The sequence below is a fragment of the Acartia tonsa genome, chromosome 5, assembly GCF_053477335.1.
Source record: "Acartia tonsa isolate MP-2025a chromosome 5, ASM5347733v1, whole genome shotgun sequence".
Lineage (NCBI taxonomy): Eukaryota > Metazoa > Arthropoda > Copepoda > Calanoida > Acartiidae > Acartia > Acartia tonsa.
The window spans coordinates 28,022,061-28,039,697 of record NC_137264.1 but is presented as its reverse complement, the minus strand read 5'-3'; the positions used below and the strand labels follow the sequence as shown (position 1 = coordinate 28,039,697).

The window sequence follows — 17,637 nt, the reverse complement described above, 5'->3', positions numbered from 1 at the left end:
AGACAGATTTTAGGGTAAATATACTATTCAAAAAGAATTTACAAATAATGTTTTATTTGATAATTTAGGTATTTTGAATTTTAAAAGTTAACAAAATTGTCATGCATTTTATAAATATGTTTTATCCCTGCAAATATTCTAAACGGCTTTGTGTGACTTTTATTAAAAATAACAATAATAAATAAATAATTTTAATGATTTTTACACAATCATAAGAAATAAAAAAGAACAAATTAAAATAAAACTAATTAATTTATATTTCAAAAATATTTATTATTCATTTTAAATAATTAATTCTTTAAATACTTTGATAAAAGTCTGTGTTTACTAAAAACCGTTAAATCATGTAATCTCAATTACGTAACAGGATAAAACAAACGGCTTGGAATGTCGTTGTTTCTATTTGACATTTCAGGGGTAAAATTCCTCACAAAATTAGTTAAATTTTTATAAGTTTTTTTTTAAAAGGAAGTATTTATAAGAAGGTTTATCTTTAAAATAAAATAATTTATAGAAAATTTTCTTTGTCCCCCCTGTTCTTGTCAAAAGAGAGGTCGTCCTACCAATCCTCTAAAATCAAAACAAAGGCCTAAAAAGTGACTGCCTTAGGTGCCCAAGTTAGGCAAGCGTAAATCTGCTTAGATCATATTTTGCGCACTTTTTGATATTAAACGTGCTCAGTTTTGAATAGTATTACTTTAATTTTTAGTGATTTTGGTTGAAAAATAGAGTTTTTGTAGGAAATTTGGTGGTGTGGAAAGGTTCTAGTTGTGTTGGTCATATAATATCAAAATAAACATGGCGACTTAACCCACCACACACACACACACACCCAGTTCACACACACTCAGCCTCAGGATTTATTTTCAGTAAATTATGGATGAATTTTGCAAATTTCTCAGTTATAATAAGTTCAAGAAACTTGTATTTAAGTTAAAATTGTTTCCAAAGTGATTTATTTCAATGTATTTTTGAAAAAATGGAAATTGTGAAATACCTAAATTTGTGATTTTAAAAAAGTTCTATTTCAACATATTTCTACTGTTATCTTTCAGTTTCTTATTTAGAAATTAAAAATAAAGGTTAAAATAGTTAATTTTATTTTTAAAGTGATAAAAAACAGCTGTTTTGGAAATAAATTATAAAGAAAAAAAATCGTGCGTGAACATAAATACCTAGCTATATTATTCTTCAATATTTAGGCTTGTTTATAAACAAAAACGCCATATTTTTCAGATATTTAGACTAACACAATAGAAATAAACCTTTCCTTCCATTAAAACCTTAGTGAAAATTTATTACAATGCCCTCATATTTAACACTCGGAGGTATTTTAGGTGGAACTACTCTAGCCCTTTTTCTTATCAGAAAATACATGTCAAGAAAATGGGGCTCCTTTACTTCAGATCTAAAGCTGGATGGAAAGGTAATTTTTGAATATTTTTATACCCAAGAACGGGTTTTTATTTGCAATTTAATCTGTCTTGGATGTAATATATCATAAACATATAGAATAGCACATAAAATAACATACATATAGCATGCAGGTCAAATACATATTATAAAAATGAAAATTAATGATTATCAATAAATTGTTACATAAAAGTAAGGAATCACAAAGTCAAATGCGTAATTTTGATAACTATTTGTACGTTGGTAGGTAATTGTTTTAAATTATAATCTCGTTAAAAATCCTTATTGGAAGCTTCCTTTGTAAAAGGTCTAACATTTGTCTAGGGTGTTTTATTGTTTATATATTATATCTAAAAGATGATTTCTATTAGCAGATTATGATAACAGAATAAAAACTAACTTATGTACCTATCAGTAATCTAATTCCTTATCATAATTTTCATAAAATAATAATCAGAAAAATATGAAACTCTCTAAAATAACCTTATCATTTCAGGTGATAATAATAACAGGCGGAAACACGGGCCTTGGTGCAGAGGTGGCCAAAGTTATGGCGGCTAAAGGTGCTACTCTTATATTAGCTTGCAGGTTAGTTCTTCTCTTGCTGATTATTCCAGTTTTCTCAATTACAGAGGAAATACGACGACCACAGGATGATAAGGATTTTATTTAGATCTTTTCAGAATTGTTCATCCGTACTCATTTCTGGATATGGCAGGTGTCCTACTATGACCCACTCTAATGAATGAAAACGAATATTAAGATAGATATTATATATATATAAATGGGTGTAATTGCGTGTAGGATAAATAGCCATAATTTCATTTCATGTGATGATTTTAATTCTCCCTATTCCTTAGTTTTGGGTTATATTCATTAGGGTTTATTAAAAGTAGGACACTTTCCGAACTTAGGCTAAGCTTATACAATAACAAACATTTCATTAAATTCTTTAGTGATTTTTCATCCCGATACATGAGAACACTTAGTCGACACATCTATATCAAAGTTGCTCTACTATTAGAACCTATAACTTGATTAAAAGATGTAGGTATATTTTAAACAAACTTAAAATCAATCTTAATTCCATGCGAAGCAAACAAATATGGCATTAAATATTTTGTACAAAATACTGGCCTCATTGGTTGTAATAAAATCAGATTTAAAACCAGTTTATTAGTATAAGGTTATAAACAATTATCTATTGGCTAAAGGCGCACATTTTGTCTTAAAAAAAACATATGTAGAAACGCCCATTAAATGCGTACTTTTTGGTCAGATAATAAAATTAAGGTGTGTCATCTAAATATATTACGCACAATCAAATTACATTTGGTTATGTATTATGTACATTTTTAGCACCAAGTTGGATTTTCCTTGTGTTTTAAACTATTTTTATTGTCATAGTAAGTTAGAAAATGTGCAGACAAAAAAAACATTAAAACAAAAATTAAATGTTTTTTTTCGTAAGGAGATGATTGACTAGACATATCTTTACGATTATTGGATCTAAATATTACTTGGGCCAAATACTAATCCCCACTTGCATCAAATTAAAAGATTTGGAATTATACCTAAAGACGAATATAAAATTGTAAATGAAGACTTCTGTTAAATTTTTAGCAAATAATGGAAAGCAGGTTAAAATAACAATTGTTTATTTTGTTTCAGAAATTGGGATCGAACGAAGGATTTTTTGGCACAGTTACGTAAAAGTTCTGGAAATAATGATGTACACTTTATGAAACTTGATCTTGCCAGTTTACAATCTGTCAGAGAATTCGTCCAAGAGTTTCAAGATAAATATAATAGGTGAGTATTTTAATTGAAATTGGGACAATTTCCCAAAAAAAAGGCCTTGTCTACCACAGAACCCCACCCTCCCATTTTTCTAAAAGTAAATTTAAATAACCAGGAGGTTATTTCGTTTATTTTTTCTTCATAATAGGTCAGGTTAGGTAAGTCTATATTAGGTACTTAGGTATGAGTGTACTGCAGGTATAGGCCCCACCGCGGGTCTTAAGCAGAAAGTTATACTCCCATTTTCATTTATTTAAAAAATATTAATTTATTTTGAGGAACTGGTATAGTAACTCTCTTTTCTAAAACTAAATCTTAATATTTATCTCAAAATTAATATTTATAGCTTTAAGTACATTATGATATTTTATCAATGTTCAGTAGTTATATAATTGTAACTAAATGTACATTGTACACTTTACACGATGATTTTTGAGTATAATTTTTTGCTTGATTTCACCTTTATTCAAGTGTGAAAATATTGTTGAGGTGTAAAGAAATTATCATCCCTATTTGACCTTTTTTTATCATTTTATGTAGGTAGGATTTATTACAATTTCTTGTCTTATTGATGGTTGTGGTAAAGACTATGGATATTATTTTAAGTAGTGTTTAGAAAAGTATTCCAAATATATAAATTGGATAAGAACAAAGGTAAAAAAGACTAAGTAGAAAAGGAGAAAGAATTAAAATTACTAGGCCCTTACATTTATAAGGCTAGGATAATCCTCATAATCCTTTTTATCTATAATACGAAGTAGAACCCCTCCCCCTAAAAAAAAGTCCCCCCCCAAAAAAAAAAAAAATTTCTTTTTAATCTAAAAATCGAAAAATTAGGTTGGATCAAACCTCTTTAGGCAAAGCCCCTAGAGGCTAGGGCGAAGCTGCTAATAGATTATGATTGTATATAATATGTTTTTATTAAAGTAGTTGAATATAGGTATATTCCCATCATATCCTTATGTAAGATGTGTATTAATAACCAACAATGGAGGGAGAGAACATGTATATATATATAACTAAATTAACTAATCAAATCAAGTGTATTTCTTCACACGAATAAAGGAATACTTTATTACATGTGTAAATTAAACAAAGATTTTAAGAAATGCCTCTACCTAATATTTTCCATAGACTTTGTTCTGTATATTTCAACGAATTTTCTCTTTTTTTTCTTTTCTTATAGGGGACCATATTGATATGAAGTGCCTAAAAATAGATTTACATAGACAATTTTGTTCTTATGAAGCACAGCTCTTTACAAAGTCAAGTATTAATTCTTAAATATTATGAAAAATATTAAAGAATATTCAGTAAATGTAAGGCTTAACGAGGAACACTTGACACAAATTTGCGTAAATACAGTCGCGTATACTTCTTAAAAGCTTACTTTTCATGTTATTGCCATCGTTAATAAATCACCCCTAAAAGAGGTCATAACATAGCAGAACTCTTGACTCAACCAAACCTAATTTTTTTATTTATTTAGATTGGACATATTGGTGTGTAATGCCGGAGTTTGGATGCCCATGGAGAAAAATCTCAAGACTCAAGATGGATTTGAAATTCACGTAGGCATGGACAATTATTCATTAAATATTTAGAACTGCATTAAATAGAACAGCACAAAATATCCTCTGGCCTTACCTTTGCTTGACTCTCAATATTAGGCACACTCCATGATTTGCGTGACGTGTCATTTTATCTTTTTTAAAACTAGCGGCTGTGCCCTTAGCATCTAGGAGCTCTGCAGTAAAGGGGTAAAGAAAGTAAATATTAGCCCAAAACCATCTCATGACTTTAAAAATTAAACCATCAAGAGTCCCAGACACCTCTGTAAAGCATCTATACAGAGCATGGAGAACTCGATCTGTTCGGTAGTTATCGAAATTTTAAGCCACAGACAAATAAAACTTTACTACTTTGAAAATAATGAATGTTTTTGTGCGAATGATATATTATGCATAATTAGTAAGTAGGTAAGCTGTTGAATTTTACCATTTATAGCTAAAGAAAAAATATAAATCTTAACATGAATAAAAATGCTGATTTAAATATTTGACAATATTGAAAATGTCAAATTAAAGAATCAATATCTAGATTTTTTGCTGATCAAAGATTTTTTCCTTAAACTCATTCTTAAACCTATTTACTTTTTCACTAAATTTTAAAAGAAGTATCTAATAAAACTATGAACAAGAATTAGAACTGAGCTGAAAAAATTAAGTGTAGGTATACATACGTTAAGAAGTTAATCAATGAAAAACTTTTCGAAATGGAAACATATCTACCATATCATAATTTCTTTTACAAGATACACTAGGTTGATTGCCTAGCTTCTTGGTCAGACTAAGGAGGGGGGGGGGGGGGGGGGGGGGTTAAAGCAACCATCTCGTTAGCAATGATTAAATGGCATTTAGAATTCGAATTTAGATATGAAATTTTGCATGAATAATCCTTTGTAGGTCTATTTTCTCTAAATCGAACAAAAAGTTGGAAAAGTAACGGCTGGCGGCTCAGCCGTTTTGCCATTTTTGGGCTATCTTAAGAGCAAATTAGCCACGAAACCTATCTTCTTATAATACCTTTTGTCGCTCAAAAACCTTATCAAACCCCCCCCCCCCCCTTATTTTTCTTCTGGGTTAAATTTACCCACACTACTGCATGAAAGCCTAAAATCAGACAAGTACAAATACAAAGCTTCATTAACAAATAAATATTCTGGTCTGGGGTGATCGAGATCTTGCTCAACAAACAGACATCAAATTACTGGCAGAAATAGTGAATAATCCATGAACTGATAAGGTACGAACCACCTTGGTCATTTTCTGTTGACAAACCTTTTGTTGGATTTACTCAAGGTAATGTATTGTTTTTAATTAAAACACTTTTAAGTATTATGTTTGTTTACATTTTTGAACTTTTAGTATTAGCAACTCTACAAAACTTTTTTTCGTTTTGTAATGGTCTTGAAATGTCATTTTGGTGCGCAACAAATAGTTTAAAGAAACCTCTCATTTTGCCCCCCCCCCCCTCAAAATTTTTAAAGACACAATAGATTATCCCCATCAAACATTTAAAACCCCTCTTTCCCCCCTCAAAATAAGAAAGCTTAAACGTCTCTGGTACCAAACTAAAAGTTCTAGAAATTACCTACCTAATTTATTAAACTAAGAAATAGATAATCTAACTTTGTAACTTCTAAAGAAGATAATTATCATTTACATCAAAATTAAATAAGTTCTCTGTAAACAAGGATGGTAGGAAACATCGATAATTAGCAAAGTACTTAAAAAGAATATATAAAGAACAGTAAATGATACGTAATGGCAAAGTGTGCTATATAGTATAAGCAAAAGCATATAGGCAAGGGGGAATAATTTTTTTTAAATAATGAAAAACCTTTCTCTAGAAGGATAAAGTAATCATATTTGATTTTTAATATCACGACTCACTAAAAGTAATGTATTTAAAAAGAATTGTATATATTGTCTGTAAGTAGGTCTCAACTTTAATACCTATCTTAATTAGAAAAATCCATGTTTTTATAACCGGAACCTATAAAGAATAAATATACTAATTAACTTTTATTCAAATACAATATTTTCTGATAAATAAAGGATATGTATATTGAAATAAGTTACTCTATAACTAGGGTATCATCTGCATTACATAGTCAAGAATAGTAATCATGTCTGGTTCTGTTCATAAAATTATTTTAGACTATGTGTGTGCGCAGGGCAGAATCCGCTGATAATAAGTATGAATGATATTTTATGAATTGATAGGGGGAAAATGTAAAGGTTTTTTTATATAAGCAAAATTCTTCGGAATTCCTGAAAGATTTTAATTAAAGTCTGTTGGTATGTAATTAACTTACAAGAATATTGTCAGAAAGGGGACAAACATGAAGTAATTTAATAGATATAAATGAATTTATTATTAACGCAGAAGTAAATCTTTTTGTCGTATCTCACTTCTATTGAAAAGAAGTTGAAACACTTATAGAAATTAGATTATAAAAGTGTGGGTAGCTCATCAAAAGAGAAATTATTAGTTTTTTTATGTTAAATTTTTTTAGCTTTTCGTTTTTAAAATGAAGTTAAGTATATATCTTCCTATATTATATTTCTTTTCCAAAATATTTTACTTTTACCGTAGCTATTAAACAAATAGGACATTTCAAACCATCAAAAAGTAGATTGAACAATTGTGGTTTTGAAAGTTTCCTAAAAAAATGTTAGTTTCTTTTTAGTTGCTTGGTAGGTACCATCTTAAGAATATTGTTGTTCTTGTTACAAATAAAAAATTCTCAAATAGGTAGGTACATTATATGAGAATCACAACATTTTTATAATTTAGTAGACAAAGTATGTGAAACAGTAACTCGACTAAGGAAAAGTTACCGATGTATTAATTAGTTGGCATTTCTTGAGAGAACATTTGCAGTATTTTATAAATAAAAGTTTTTAGTTGGTAAGCAACTCTATAATTTCAAATGTATGTTAAAATATTAAGAGGAAAACAATATTATTTTTGCTTATAAAAACGTGGCTATATTTTTTTCTGTTCAATGAGCATTTCTATTTCTTTGACTGTCGGTATGTTATATGTGTCCATGGGACGTTGGTTTCTAAAGGTAAAGAATAAGATTTCTCAGTTGCTTATAATGATATAAAGCTCATTTTAAAAAGTTCTCTTACTAGTTAGCATCAATAACTTTGTTTGATCATTTGTTCATTTTTCTCTATTTTTTTTGCCTTGGCTTCACTAGTCATGGATGTTTTGCATCTTGATTATATTCTGAAGAAAAAATCCTCGAGTAATAGAAAAGTAGATCTAAGGAAAATTAAATTGGTTTTTGTAAATTATAGTTCTTATGTAAGCGAATTTCATGTATTTTTTTATTTGGTCTCGAATCTGGAATAAGTTAGCATATGTTAATATGAATTTGAAACTCATACCTAGCTTTTATATTTTAAATATTTTCAATGAGGATAGGATAACGTAAAAAGCTCGTAGCTCGTAGCTCATGCTTTCTTTTTCTATTTAAGATTTCTTATCTTATTAAACTTTAGTATATTTAAATAATCTGAATCATTATAATGAATTCATAGGGTATTATTGGAGGTTTGGGTAATTTTTGAAAGAAATGCTGTTGTGTTAAAACTTGAAAGTATAACAGACAAGGAAAAATGAAACACAACTGCAAAATCAGGGAACTTTGGGATACTGCATCAATCGAAAGTAAAGAATCGTTAAAAGCTACTTTGACTTTTTTTTGACTTCTTGTAAGTGAGGATCATAGCATCTAAGGATGTTTGTAATAGATGAAAAGAAGAGGGGAGGGTAGTGGTTGTTACTCTTCTGTATTCTTACATGTTTTAAATTTGTTTGTCTATTTAAGGGGGGCGGTGGGGGGTTGATAATTTAGAACATGACCATATTTGATATAAGGCTTCCCAAGAAAAGAGGACTTTCTGAATATGTGTTTTTCCCTATTAAGTGTCACTTTTCTCTGGTGAATCTCTCTGCACACACAAGGGATGGTCCCTTGTGTCCCTGCCTCGAAAGTTTTTAAACATAAACAAATGCAATTTTGGTTGCTGAAAATAATTGGAATTGGTTTTCCAGTATTGCTTTTAAACTGTTTATTGTTCGTTGGATTAAAACCGGTTCTAAACCTTGAAAAATCACGTTTCGTATCGAATTATAGACAATTTTCCACAAATAATACAATAAACATAAAATTAATACCAGTTTAGTTGTCCCGGGCCTTTGTATTGGTTTGTACAGGTGTGAGTAAAAAGCAAGTATGTAGTAATGTATAATAATATATAGCGACGTAATTTATAAAAACAAGGGACATTGTTGTAAATTTGCAAGAACTCTCATATTTTGAAGATTTACCATACCTTGAAACACCAATCTTGATTTTCACAATATAACATTAAATACATAACTACATAGGCTGGTACATAGTAAGTTATTTATTTCATCAGAACTTGTTAATATATTTTTCCTAATTCAAAGTTTTATAAGCTTAGCTAATCAACAATTATTAAGGATATGGGATGAGATCATAGACAACATGTTCTAGATTTTTGTCTTACAAACAACCAACCACTCACATGATCTTTGTTTTTGCCGAAGCATTGCCCCTACTATTAATTATGGTCCTACCCCAAACATAGAAGTCCCAAACGTCGGAGTGGACAAACGCAAGAGTCCCAAACGTCGGAGTGGACATTGCTTAAGTAAAACGCAGGAGTGTCCGCTATTTTAATAATATGACAATTTTGAAATTTTTTTATACCCCTGTCTACAAAATAATGGTTTTGGTTATGGCCGCAGCGCTCGGCCCCCTGTTCTATAACCTAACCTAACCTAACTAAGAAAAATAAGGGGACCGAATTAAGGGGGGGGGGGGGTGGTGGATAAAAAATTCAAAATTGAAAAAAATTCGGTATTATCCTCTTAGAAATTTTTTTTTCAATATTGAAAATTTGAGTACCCCCCCCCCCCCCCCTCCCCCGACAGCGAACTATGAACTCTGGCCGCAGCGCTCGGCTTCCTAGCCTGCCTAGCCGCAGCGCTCGGCCCCTTTGCCTGCCTAGCCGCAGCGCTCGGCCCCCTTGCCTGCCTAGCCGCAGAGCTCGGCTCCCTAGCCTAAAACCTAACCTAACCTAAAATAGTTGTTCGTCGGTAGTCGGGGGGGGGGGGGGGGGGGGGTACAAAATTGAAAAAAGTTGAAAAAAAATTTTCTAAGAGGATAACGCCAAAAATTCTAAATTGAAAAAAAAAATCTAAATTGAAAAAAAATCAAAAATTAAAGAAAAATTCTAAATTGAAAAAAAAAAATTTGGGACTCCTGCGTCTGTCCACTCCGACGTTTGTCCCAAAAATCCTGCGTTTGTCCACTCCGACGTTTGTCCCACTCCTGCGTTTGTCCCACTCCGACGTTTGGGACTCCTGCGTTTGTCCACTCCTATGTTTTTCCACTCCTACGTTTGGGACTCCTACGTTTGGGACTCCTACGTTTGTCGTGGAACCTTAATTACATGCGTCTTTCTTAGCTGCAGTATATTTTAACGTCTTCTTAGGTATGTATTATGTTGATTGGAACCCACTAGCTGCATCTTTACTGTATAAAAGATATTTTTTAGAACTTAATTTTGTTACACCTTAACGTATTTTTTATTGGAGCTTAAAACTTTTTTCTCTTGAAATTTATAAATAAGTTTTTATTTCAGATTATGAATATTTTTCTAAATGAACAGTGATGATAGCCAGAAAAGAAAAAGGATTTTTTAAAACGTTTTACTGAAAAATACCATTGCAAAAATATTTCTGTCTACCGACTGAAGGTGATCATTAAGCAAATATCTATAAGCAGTCATTTCATTTTTATCTTTATCTTTAATGGTTGTTATAATTCAACAAAAAGTTTCCATTTTATCTACCAAACTAAAACAGACATAGCAAGATTTCGTGGTCAATGGCTCGGAAAAAGTTTTTAGCCAGCTAGTTGGTTTTTGTAAATTTTTATTTTTTGCTTATTTCAACTATGATTTTCTCTATTTCTATCATTTATTTTCTTGACAAAACTGTTGTATAATTGTATAGTTATTATTTTGGCAAGATTAAGATCCTTTTTTGCAAATTAGGTTTTATGTAACAACTTTTAATTAAATACAAATATTTTGGTGGAAAATCAAGGATTTCCAAGTGTATTTTTTAATAATCCTTATAAAAAAGTAACAGGACGTCTGTACTGCAACAAACTGTTTCTAAAGGCCTCTAAGGGTAGCAGCTAGTAAAGTATAAAGCAATTGACAACATCACGACATCCTGTTTTAGCCAAACCACATCCGTTTGCCAGTCCGTTAAAAACGACATGTGGGAAATGCGATTTTCTCGGCTGCTATTTAAGATAAACAGCTGACACTTTTTTGAAGGTAATAATGAGCATTCGATATCATATTAAACTTGGATTTTTCCTATTTTCTCTCGCTTTTTTTATTACAACTGTTCAATGCTAGATATATAATTCACTATACCCGTTTGTCCATTGTTGATTTTTGTGCTTTGCTACTTTTATGTGTTGTCAATGTCATACTTGATTTTTTATTCTTATTTTAAAAATATTAATTTCCTTTTATTCATAAAACTTAAAATCATTCTCTAATGCATTGAATCAAAAAATCATTTAGAATTTATGAAAACCTTCTTTTGAAGTAAATGGAAAATATTTATATTGAAAGTTATGAAAAGCATTCAAAATTAATTGATAAAGGAGTTATTCTATTAAAGAAGGGGCAGGGAATTAGTGTGTCAGAGTTCTCGTATTTACAGAGAGATGGGATAATAAAATGTAAATTAAACTTAATCCTTTTTTAGTAGCGAAGCTACTCTATAATTCACTTTCTCTGTCCGTCCGTCCGTCAGTCCATTTGTAACGCCATAGGGGAAATGGGATTTACTCAGCTCCTATAAAAGATAGAATGCTTAAATTTATTGACAACATTCCTATCATTAAGGAGTACAGTCAACTATGAAACATCAATGGCGGTCGGACGGCTTTTTAGCAGGTTTTAGGCTATTTTTTAATTTTCCACATTTTCCCATATCTTTGGTGTTTATGATCGATTTTCAAAATTTTTGCATTTAAAGATATCAAAATTAAATTTCCCGTCGTTTGAAGAAACAACTATTAAGGTCAGACTGCCTTGTTGTAGGTTTTTCGATATTTTATATTTACATTTCCCCCCATATCTTTGGTGTTTTTAGTCCGATTTTCAAAATTTTTTCAGTTAAAGATATCAAAATTAAATTTCCCGTCGTTTGAAGAAAACAACAATGACGGTCAGTCCCATCCACGAATTTTTGTGCTTCGCTATTTATGGATGTTGTCATCCTTGTTTAATAACTTTTGTGAGACCTAGATGTTATATATTTAGCAAAAGGAATAGTAGGTAATTTGTAATAAATATTACTTTGTGTTATAAACCATCTGTTAATATTTTACTTCTTTTTTATTTTACACATTTACATTTACAAAACATGTAAAGCAATTTAAAAATAAATATTCTTTAAACTGTTACCTATAGAATTCATTATTGCGTGGTTATTTTACTATGCTTACAGAAACCTATTAAATTCATAAAAATGCTTGACAGCCTTTTGCGACTTGCTTTCGTTTGTTTAACTGTAGAAGCTTTCTATTAAATGGGGCCCTATTTACCTACATTACGAGATTTCTTGTATATAATTCCCCCCATTCTTTTCTAAAGATTTTACAAAAGAATGTATTTAAGTAAGCTATATCATATTTTCTTAAAGTATAAGGCTTCCATAATTAATAAGTCTTTTCATATACGTGTAAAAAATAAGTTAAATGTTTTTAAGTATTTTCTATTGAGGCGCTATTAAAAAATATTTTTTACAAATCCATTCATTTAAAGATTAATTTATTGATATAAAAAGTCAATTAAAATGATAAAAGGAGATTTCACTCAAACCTTAAATTGAATCACTGGACTTCTCCATTAGCAGGGGTAGCTATTGTAACAATCAATTCTACAAAAAATCGCGAAACCTTTTAAAGTAAGCTGGAAGTATATTTTGTTTTTTTTTCTTCATGTAATTGAAGAGGGGTGGGTAAGAAGGGGAGGAAACGGGGTCGGGGGTTGTGGGGAAATTTTCTTAAGATTTGTTTGTCAGAATCACATTCCCTTTTCCCTGTCCATTAGTTGAAAATTTTGCTCCTGTGGCGCTCTTTAGTCTTTACTTTACTTAACCTAAACTGAGCATCAAAAATGCTCTATACCTCAAAAATCTAGTTTTTGGTCATTTGCGATATAAGGGAAATCCCAATTTAAAACTTATTTGTTGTGTTTTAGACTTAATCACTGCATCTAATGTATTTTTTAAACCTTTCACTGTTAAAATAAACTTAAAAGGTATTTTTTTTATACAAATACAAAATGATTAAGATTGATTAATATTGTATTAAATTAATAATATTTTTTTCTTCAGATGACAGCAAATTCCCGCACCGTCGTTGTGTCCTCATCATTAATGAGAACTGGCAGGTGAGCAAGTTCTATCTATTTTAAACTTTGTATAGTTATTCCCCTAACAACTAGGCATAATCTGGAAAGCATGGCAACGCTCCAATCATTCTCAGTCCATGTTTAATATACTTAACCGTTTTATTAACTCGATTCTTAAAATAATGATTTGGATTGGACCATTGATATATGTGTGGTTTTATAAAACATGTGACTGATAGTTACATTTATTTTTAATAGGTAGAAAATAAAATGAATAGTAATCATATTTGGTTCAATATGATTACTAAACTTCTTAGTTAAAATATTTTTATTAAAAAATATTAAATCGATGAAATAATTCATTAATATTTGCTTATTTGATGTTTTAAATACCTATTTATATATTCAATATTTAATATTCCAATAAGTTGAATACAAAACCTTTAATAATAATGAAAGCATAGGGTATCATTAGATCTGGAATTGGAAGGGGGGAGGGGTGGCGGAGTGGAACCCTAAATTAGTTTTAAATTTTAAACAAATAAAGAGCTTTCTAATTTCGAAGCAAAGCAATTTATATCAGATTATAGTATTATCAGTTTTAAAAAGATCTGGCGTTATCCTCTTTTATATTTCAACTTTGAAAATTTTTATCTTCAAAATTTCAGCTAACATTTGCCCGATATTAAAATTCCATTAAATACTTAAATTCTAACTCTAAGTAATGTGTAAAAATGTTTTATGAACTTTTTCTTTAATAATAATATATTTAATATTAAAATATAAAAATGTTAGGTTACTACCCACTTAATTGTATTTTCAATTCTTTTTATAATCAAGGGGGGGGGGGGTGATCGCTAGGCATTTGTTTGAAGAAAATCGTGAAAAAATATTTGTTTTAGGTTTGACCCGGCTGACTTTGATAACTTTCATGAAGGACGGGTTCCAGAGAAAAAGGCTGGATTTGCTCCTACAGGATACTGTGATTCTAAGCTCATGAATGCTTTATTTACCAGAAAGTTAGCAGGTTTACTTTTTGTTTTTAATTACATCCGCAAAATAGAAACACTTTGATAATTCCCAGGGTTTAGACAAATTCCGATTAATTAATGTACATCCCCAATGATGATACAAAAAAATTACCTATTCTGTAGATTATAATTATTAGTTTATTAAACGTTTCAACATTCAATTTAATAAACTAACCTATCAAAAGGGGGGGGGGGGGGTAAAATGTGGTGACTCGTCACACGACATACCAGCAATTTTATTTTGGGTGCTACTCCCTTAGTTTTAGAGATAATTGGATGAAATCTTCTGGGCTGGGTCACTAATTACCCCAACTATTGGTATCTTTCAAAAAAAACGGCGGCGGGACCGCCGCTCCCGCCGCCCGCCGCCGTTTTCCGCCGCCACCAAAAAAAATTTTTTTATTGCATTTCTCGCCGAATTAGGCAATTTGGAATCATTTGAGACCATGTTATTTTTTTCAAAAATTTTTCCCCTTACAAGGTATATCTTAAATACAGTGCTACTCCTGTGCTTTTAAAGATATTGAAACAAAATCTTTTTAAGTTGGTAAGTAAAAAATATTTGAATTAAGAAAACGGCGGCGGGACCGCCGCTTCCGCCGTCCGCCGCAGTTTTCCGCCGCCACCAAATTTTTTTTTTTTTTAAAACATAATCTTTTATCTTTTAAGGTGTTGGGTGGGTAAGTAAAAAAACATGGTCTCAAATGATTCTAAATCACCTAATTCGGCGAGAAATACAATAAAAAAAATTTTGGGTGGCGGCGGAAAATGGCGGCGAACGGCGGGAGCGGCGGTCCCGCCGCCGTTTTCCGCAGCCGTACCTCTGCCATTTGTTACTGACCTACCTAAAAATATTTTGTTTCAATATCTTTTAAAGCACAGGAGTACCACTGAAATTAAGATATACCTTGAAAAAAATGACTAATTCCCCACGCAGGGTTGCTTGTAAGGGGAAAAAATTTTGAAAAAAATAACATGGTCTCAAATGATTCTAAATTGCTTTATTCGGCGAGAAATGCAATAAAAAAAAAATTTCTGGTGGCGGCGGAAAACGGCGGCGGACGGCGGGAGCGGCGGTCCCGCCGCCGTTTTCCACGGTTGTACCTCTGCCATTTTTTATTTAAATATTTTTTACTGACCTACCTAAAAAGATTTTGTTTCAATATCTTTAAAAGCACAGGAGTAGCACTGTATTTAAGATATACCTTGAAAAAAATAACATGGTCTCAAATGATTCCAAATTGTCTAATTCGGCGAGAAATGCAATAAAAAAATTTTTTTTGGGGCGGCGGAAAACGGCGGCGGGCGGCGGGAGCGGCGGTCCCGCCGCCGTTTTTTTTGAAAGATACCAATAGTTGGGGTAATTAGTGACCCAGCCAAAAGATTTCATCCAATTATCTCTAAAACTAAGGGAGTAGCACCCAAAATAAAATTGCTGGTATGTCGTGTGACGAGTCACCACATTTTACCCCCCCCCCCCCCCTTTATTAAAGTCCCCATAGTAATTAAATCAAGGAATAAGAAAACGTTATTTATTAGGTATACATCTTTGGGGACTAGTGTAATTAACAGCCCATTGCCCCCTCTCTCTGGATATTTCCCCTAATGTGTGTAATATTTAGAGGTTCTTTAGAATATGATAATTGTTTGTGTTGTTGTTGTTGTTGTTGTAGCCATGATTCTCTGAAGTTAGGACTCAGATGCACACGGAGACTGGAAGTGAGAATCCTTTGGCCAATCTTAGATTGGTAAGCTTCGCGCACAGCTGATTGCATTTTATGCTACATTACAAGCTGACCCGCAATTCTCGTGGAAGCTACTCAATTATTACATCACCCTGGCCTAGAGTTTTGGCAAGTGTTCCATATTAAGCCACCCTAATTAATGGCACTCTCATACGAGGAGTATGGATGAGGGAAAGCATGGTTAGAGCTGCTTGATTTGTAGAATCCTAACTTCCTACAAATCTCCCCCCTTACAACCCTAGGGCATCTTAGGGAAGGTTGCGTGATCATAATCTGACAAATTGCGACAGCATTTGTCAACCAAGTGCAAAGTCTATGTGGGGACTTGAACTCGGTTTCTCCCAACCACAGCGTAGTGCGCTAACCACTACACTATGGGACACCCTCATATTGTTTGTGTTCCTTTATTTTGTAGAGCTCAAACTCCCATTGAATTTTGTTTATTATCTTTATGAAATTTCTCCTAAACCTTGAATAATAATATATTTCAGAGGTTGTTCCAAGTATGATGAGTGTATGTGTGTGTCCTGGTTTCTGTGGAACTGAACTTGGACGTCATGTGCAAATGCCGTGGTATAAAAAGGTAACATTTTTTCTGATAGATTGATAGTAGTGAAGATGCTCTATACTAGTTCCAAATGTCTGGCCGTTTGTCAGCTAAGGAAACGTAATCTTCTTGGCTACTTTTCAAGAGACAGCTTAATTCTTTGTAAAGATTTTTTAATCTAGAAAATAATTTACTTGGCCCGTCAGTATGTCTATGCGGCTCTAACGTTCATTTGATTTCTTTAAAATTGAATTCTTATTCATTGTCTTATCCTCGAAGTTTCCTGCTACAAGCCTTTCCTTTCCTTGACTATTAGTCTAAAACCACCTGGTCTCTTCTTCTTTAATTTATTTTTTAACATGACTCTGAAGATTGTTAAAGATAAAGGGATGGGATAAAGGAAAGAAAATTAATTCTATTCCCCGTTCATCAATAATCAAATGTAAATTTGATGGATGAAAAGTTTTAGATATTTTATTAGCTTGGCAGATTTTCTTATACAGTCTTATAACACATGTACCTATAACTCTAGCAGGAATATAAGATCTATAAGATACATATGAATGTATATGAATGTAATATTACATTATAAAACACGAATCTGAATCTTTTTAAGTTGAGTCCTAGCGTCATTATTAAACGGTTGTATGACACTGCTGTAACTGTCTAGCTGCTGTAACTGTCTAGCCCTTGCTAAAATCTCACTCTCATATTTTGTGAAATCTAAAATAACTTTAAAGTTGCAGTGTCAGAACTTTTTGTTATATCATATTTATGTAAGCTGTTTTGAACTTTGCAGCTATCTGTAAATCATTCATTTTTGTAAAACACCTTCATTTCTATTACACAGTTAAAGCTACTTACTAAGACCAACGTTTTGTCTGTATGTCAGTATGGAGAATGTTAATCATTGTTTAGCAATCTACAGTCTGTTTAGTTTAGACTTCAGTTCATTAAAATTTTTTTTTACAAAATGTTAACTATGGATATAAAATGTCCTAATTATATTAAAGTGTCGTTACATTTTAATTTTGGTAGTTATTAAG

The 17,637-nt window shown here is 31.5% G+C and overlaps 1 protein-coding gene across 1 annotated transcript in view; it reads left to right on the top strand.

Moving 5' to 3' along the window:
* The first annotated feature begins 578 nt into the window (after nt 1-578).
* The window catches only part of LOC145319187 (retinol dehydrogenase 11-like), a 32,391-nt gene continuing 15,332 nt past the window's right edge, over nt 579-17,637 (top strand). Inside the window, exons 1-8 of the mRNA XM_080161135.1 lie at nt 579-1,426; nt 1,910-2,001; nt 3,085-3,225; nt 4,703-4,788; nt 6,019-6,074; nt 13,252-13,307; nt 14,171-14,295; nt 16,536-16,627. Coding sequence (XP_080017261.1) covers nt 1,304-1,426; nt 1,910-2,001; nt 3,085-3,225; nt 4,703-4,788; nt 6,019-6,074; nt 13,252-13,307; nt 14,171-14,295; nt 16,536-16,627 — 771 coding nt within the window. The 5' untranslated portion in view covers nt 579-1,303. The remainder of the gene's footprint in view (nt 1,427-1,909; nt 2,002-3,084; nt 3,226-4,702; nt 4,789-6,018; nt 6,075-13,251; nt 13,308-14,170; nt 14,296-16,535; nt 16,628-17,637) is intronic.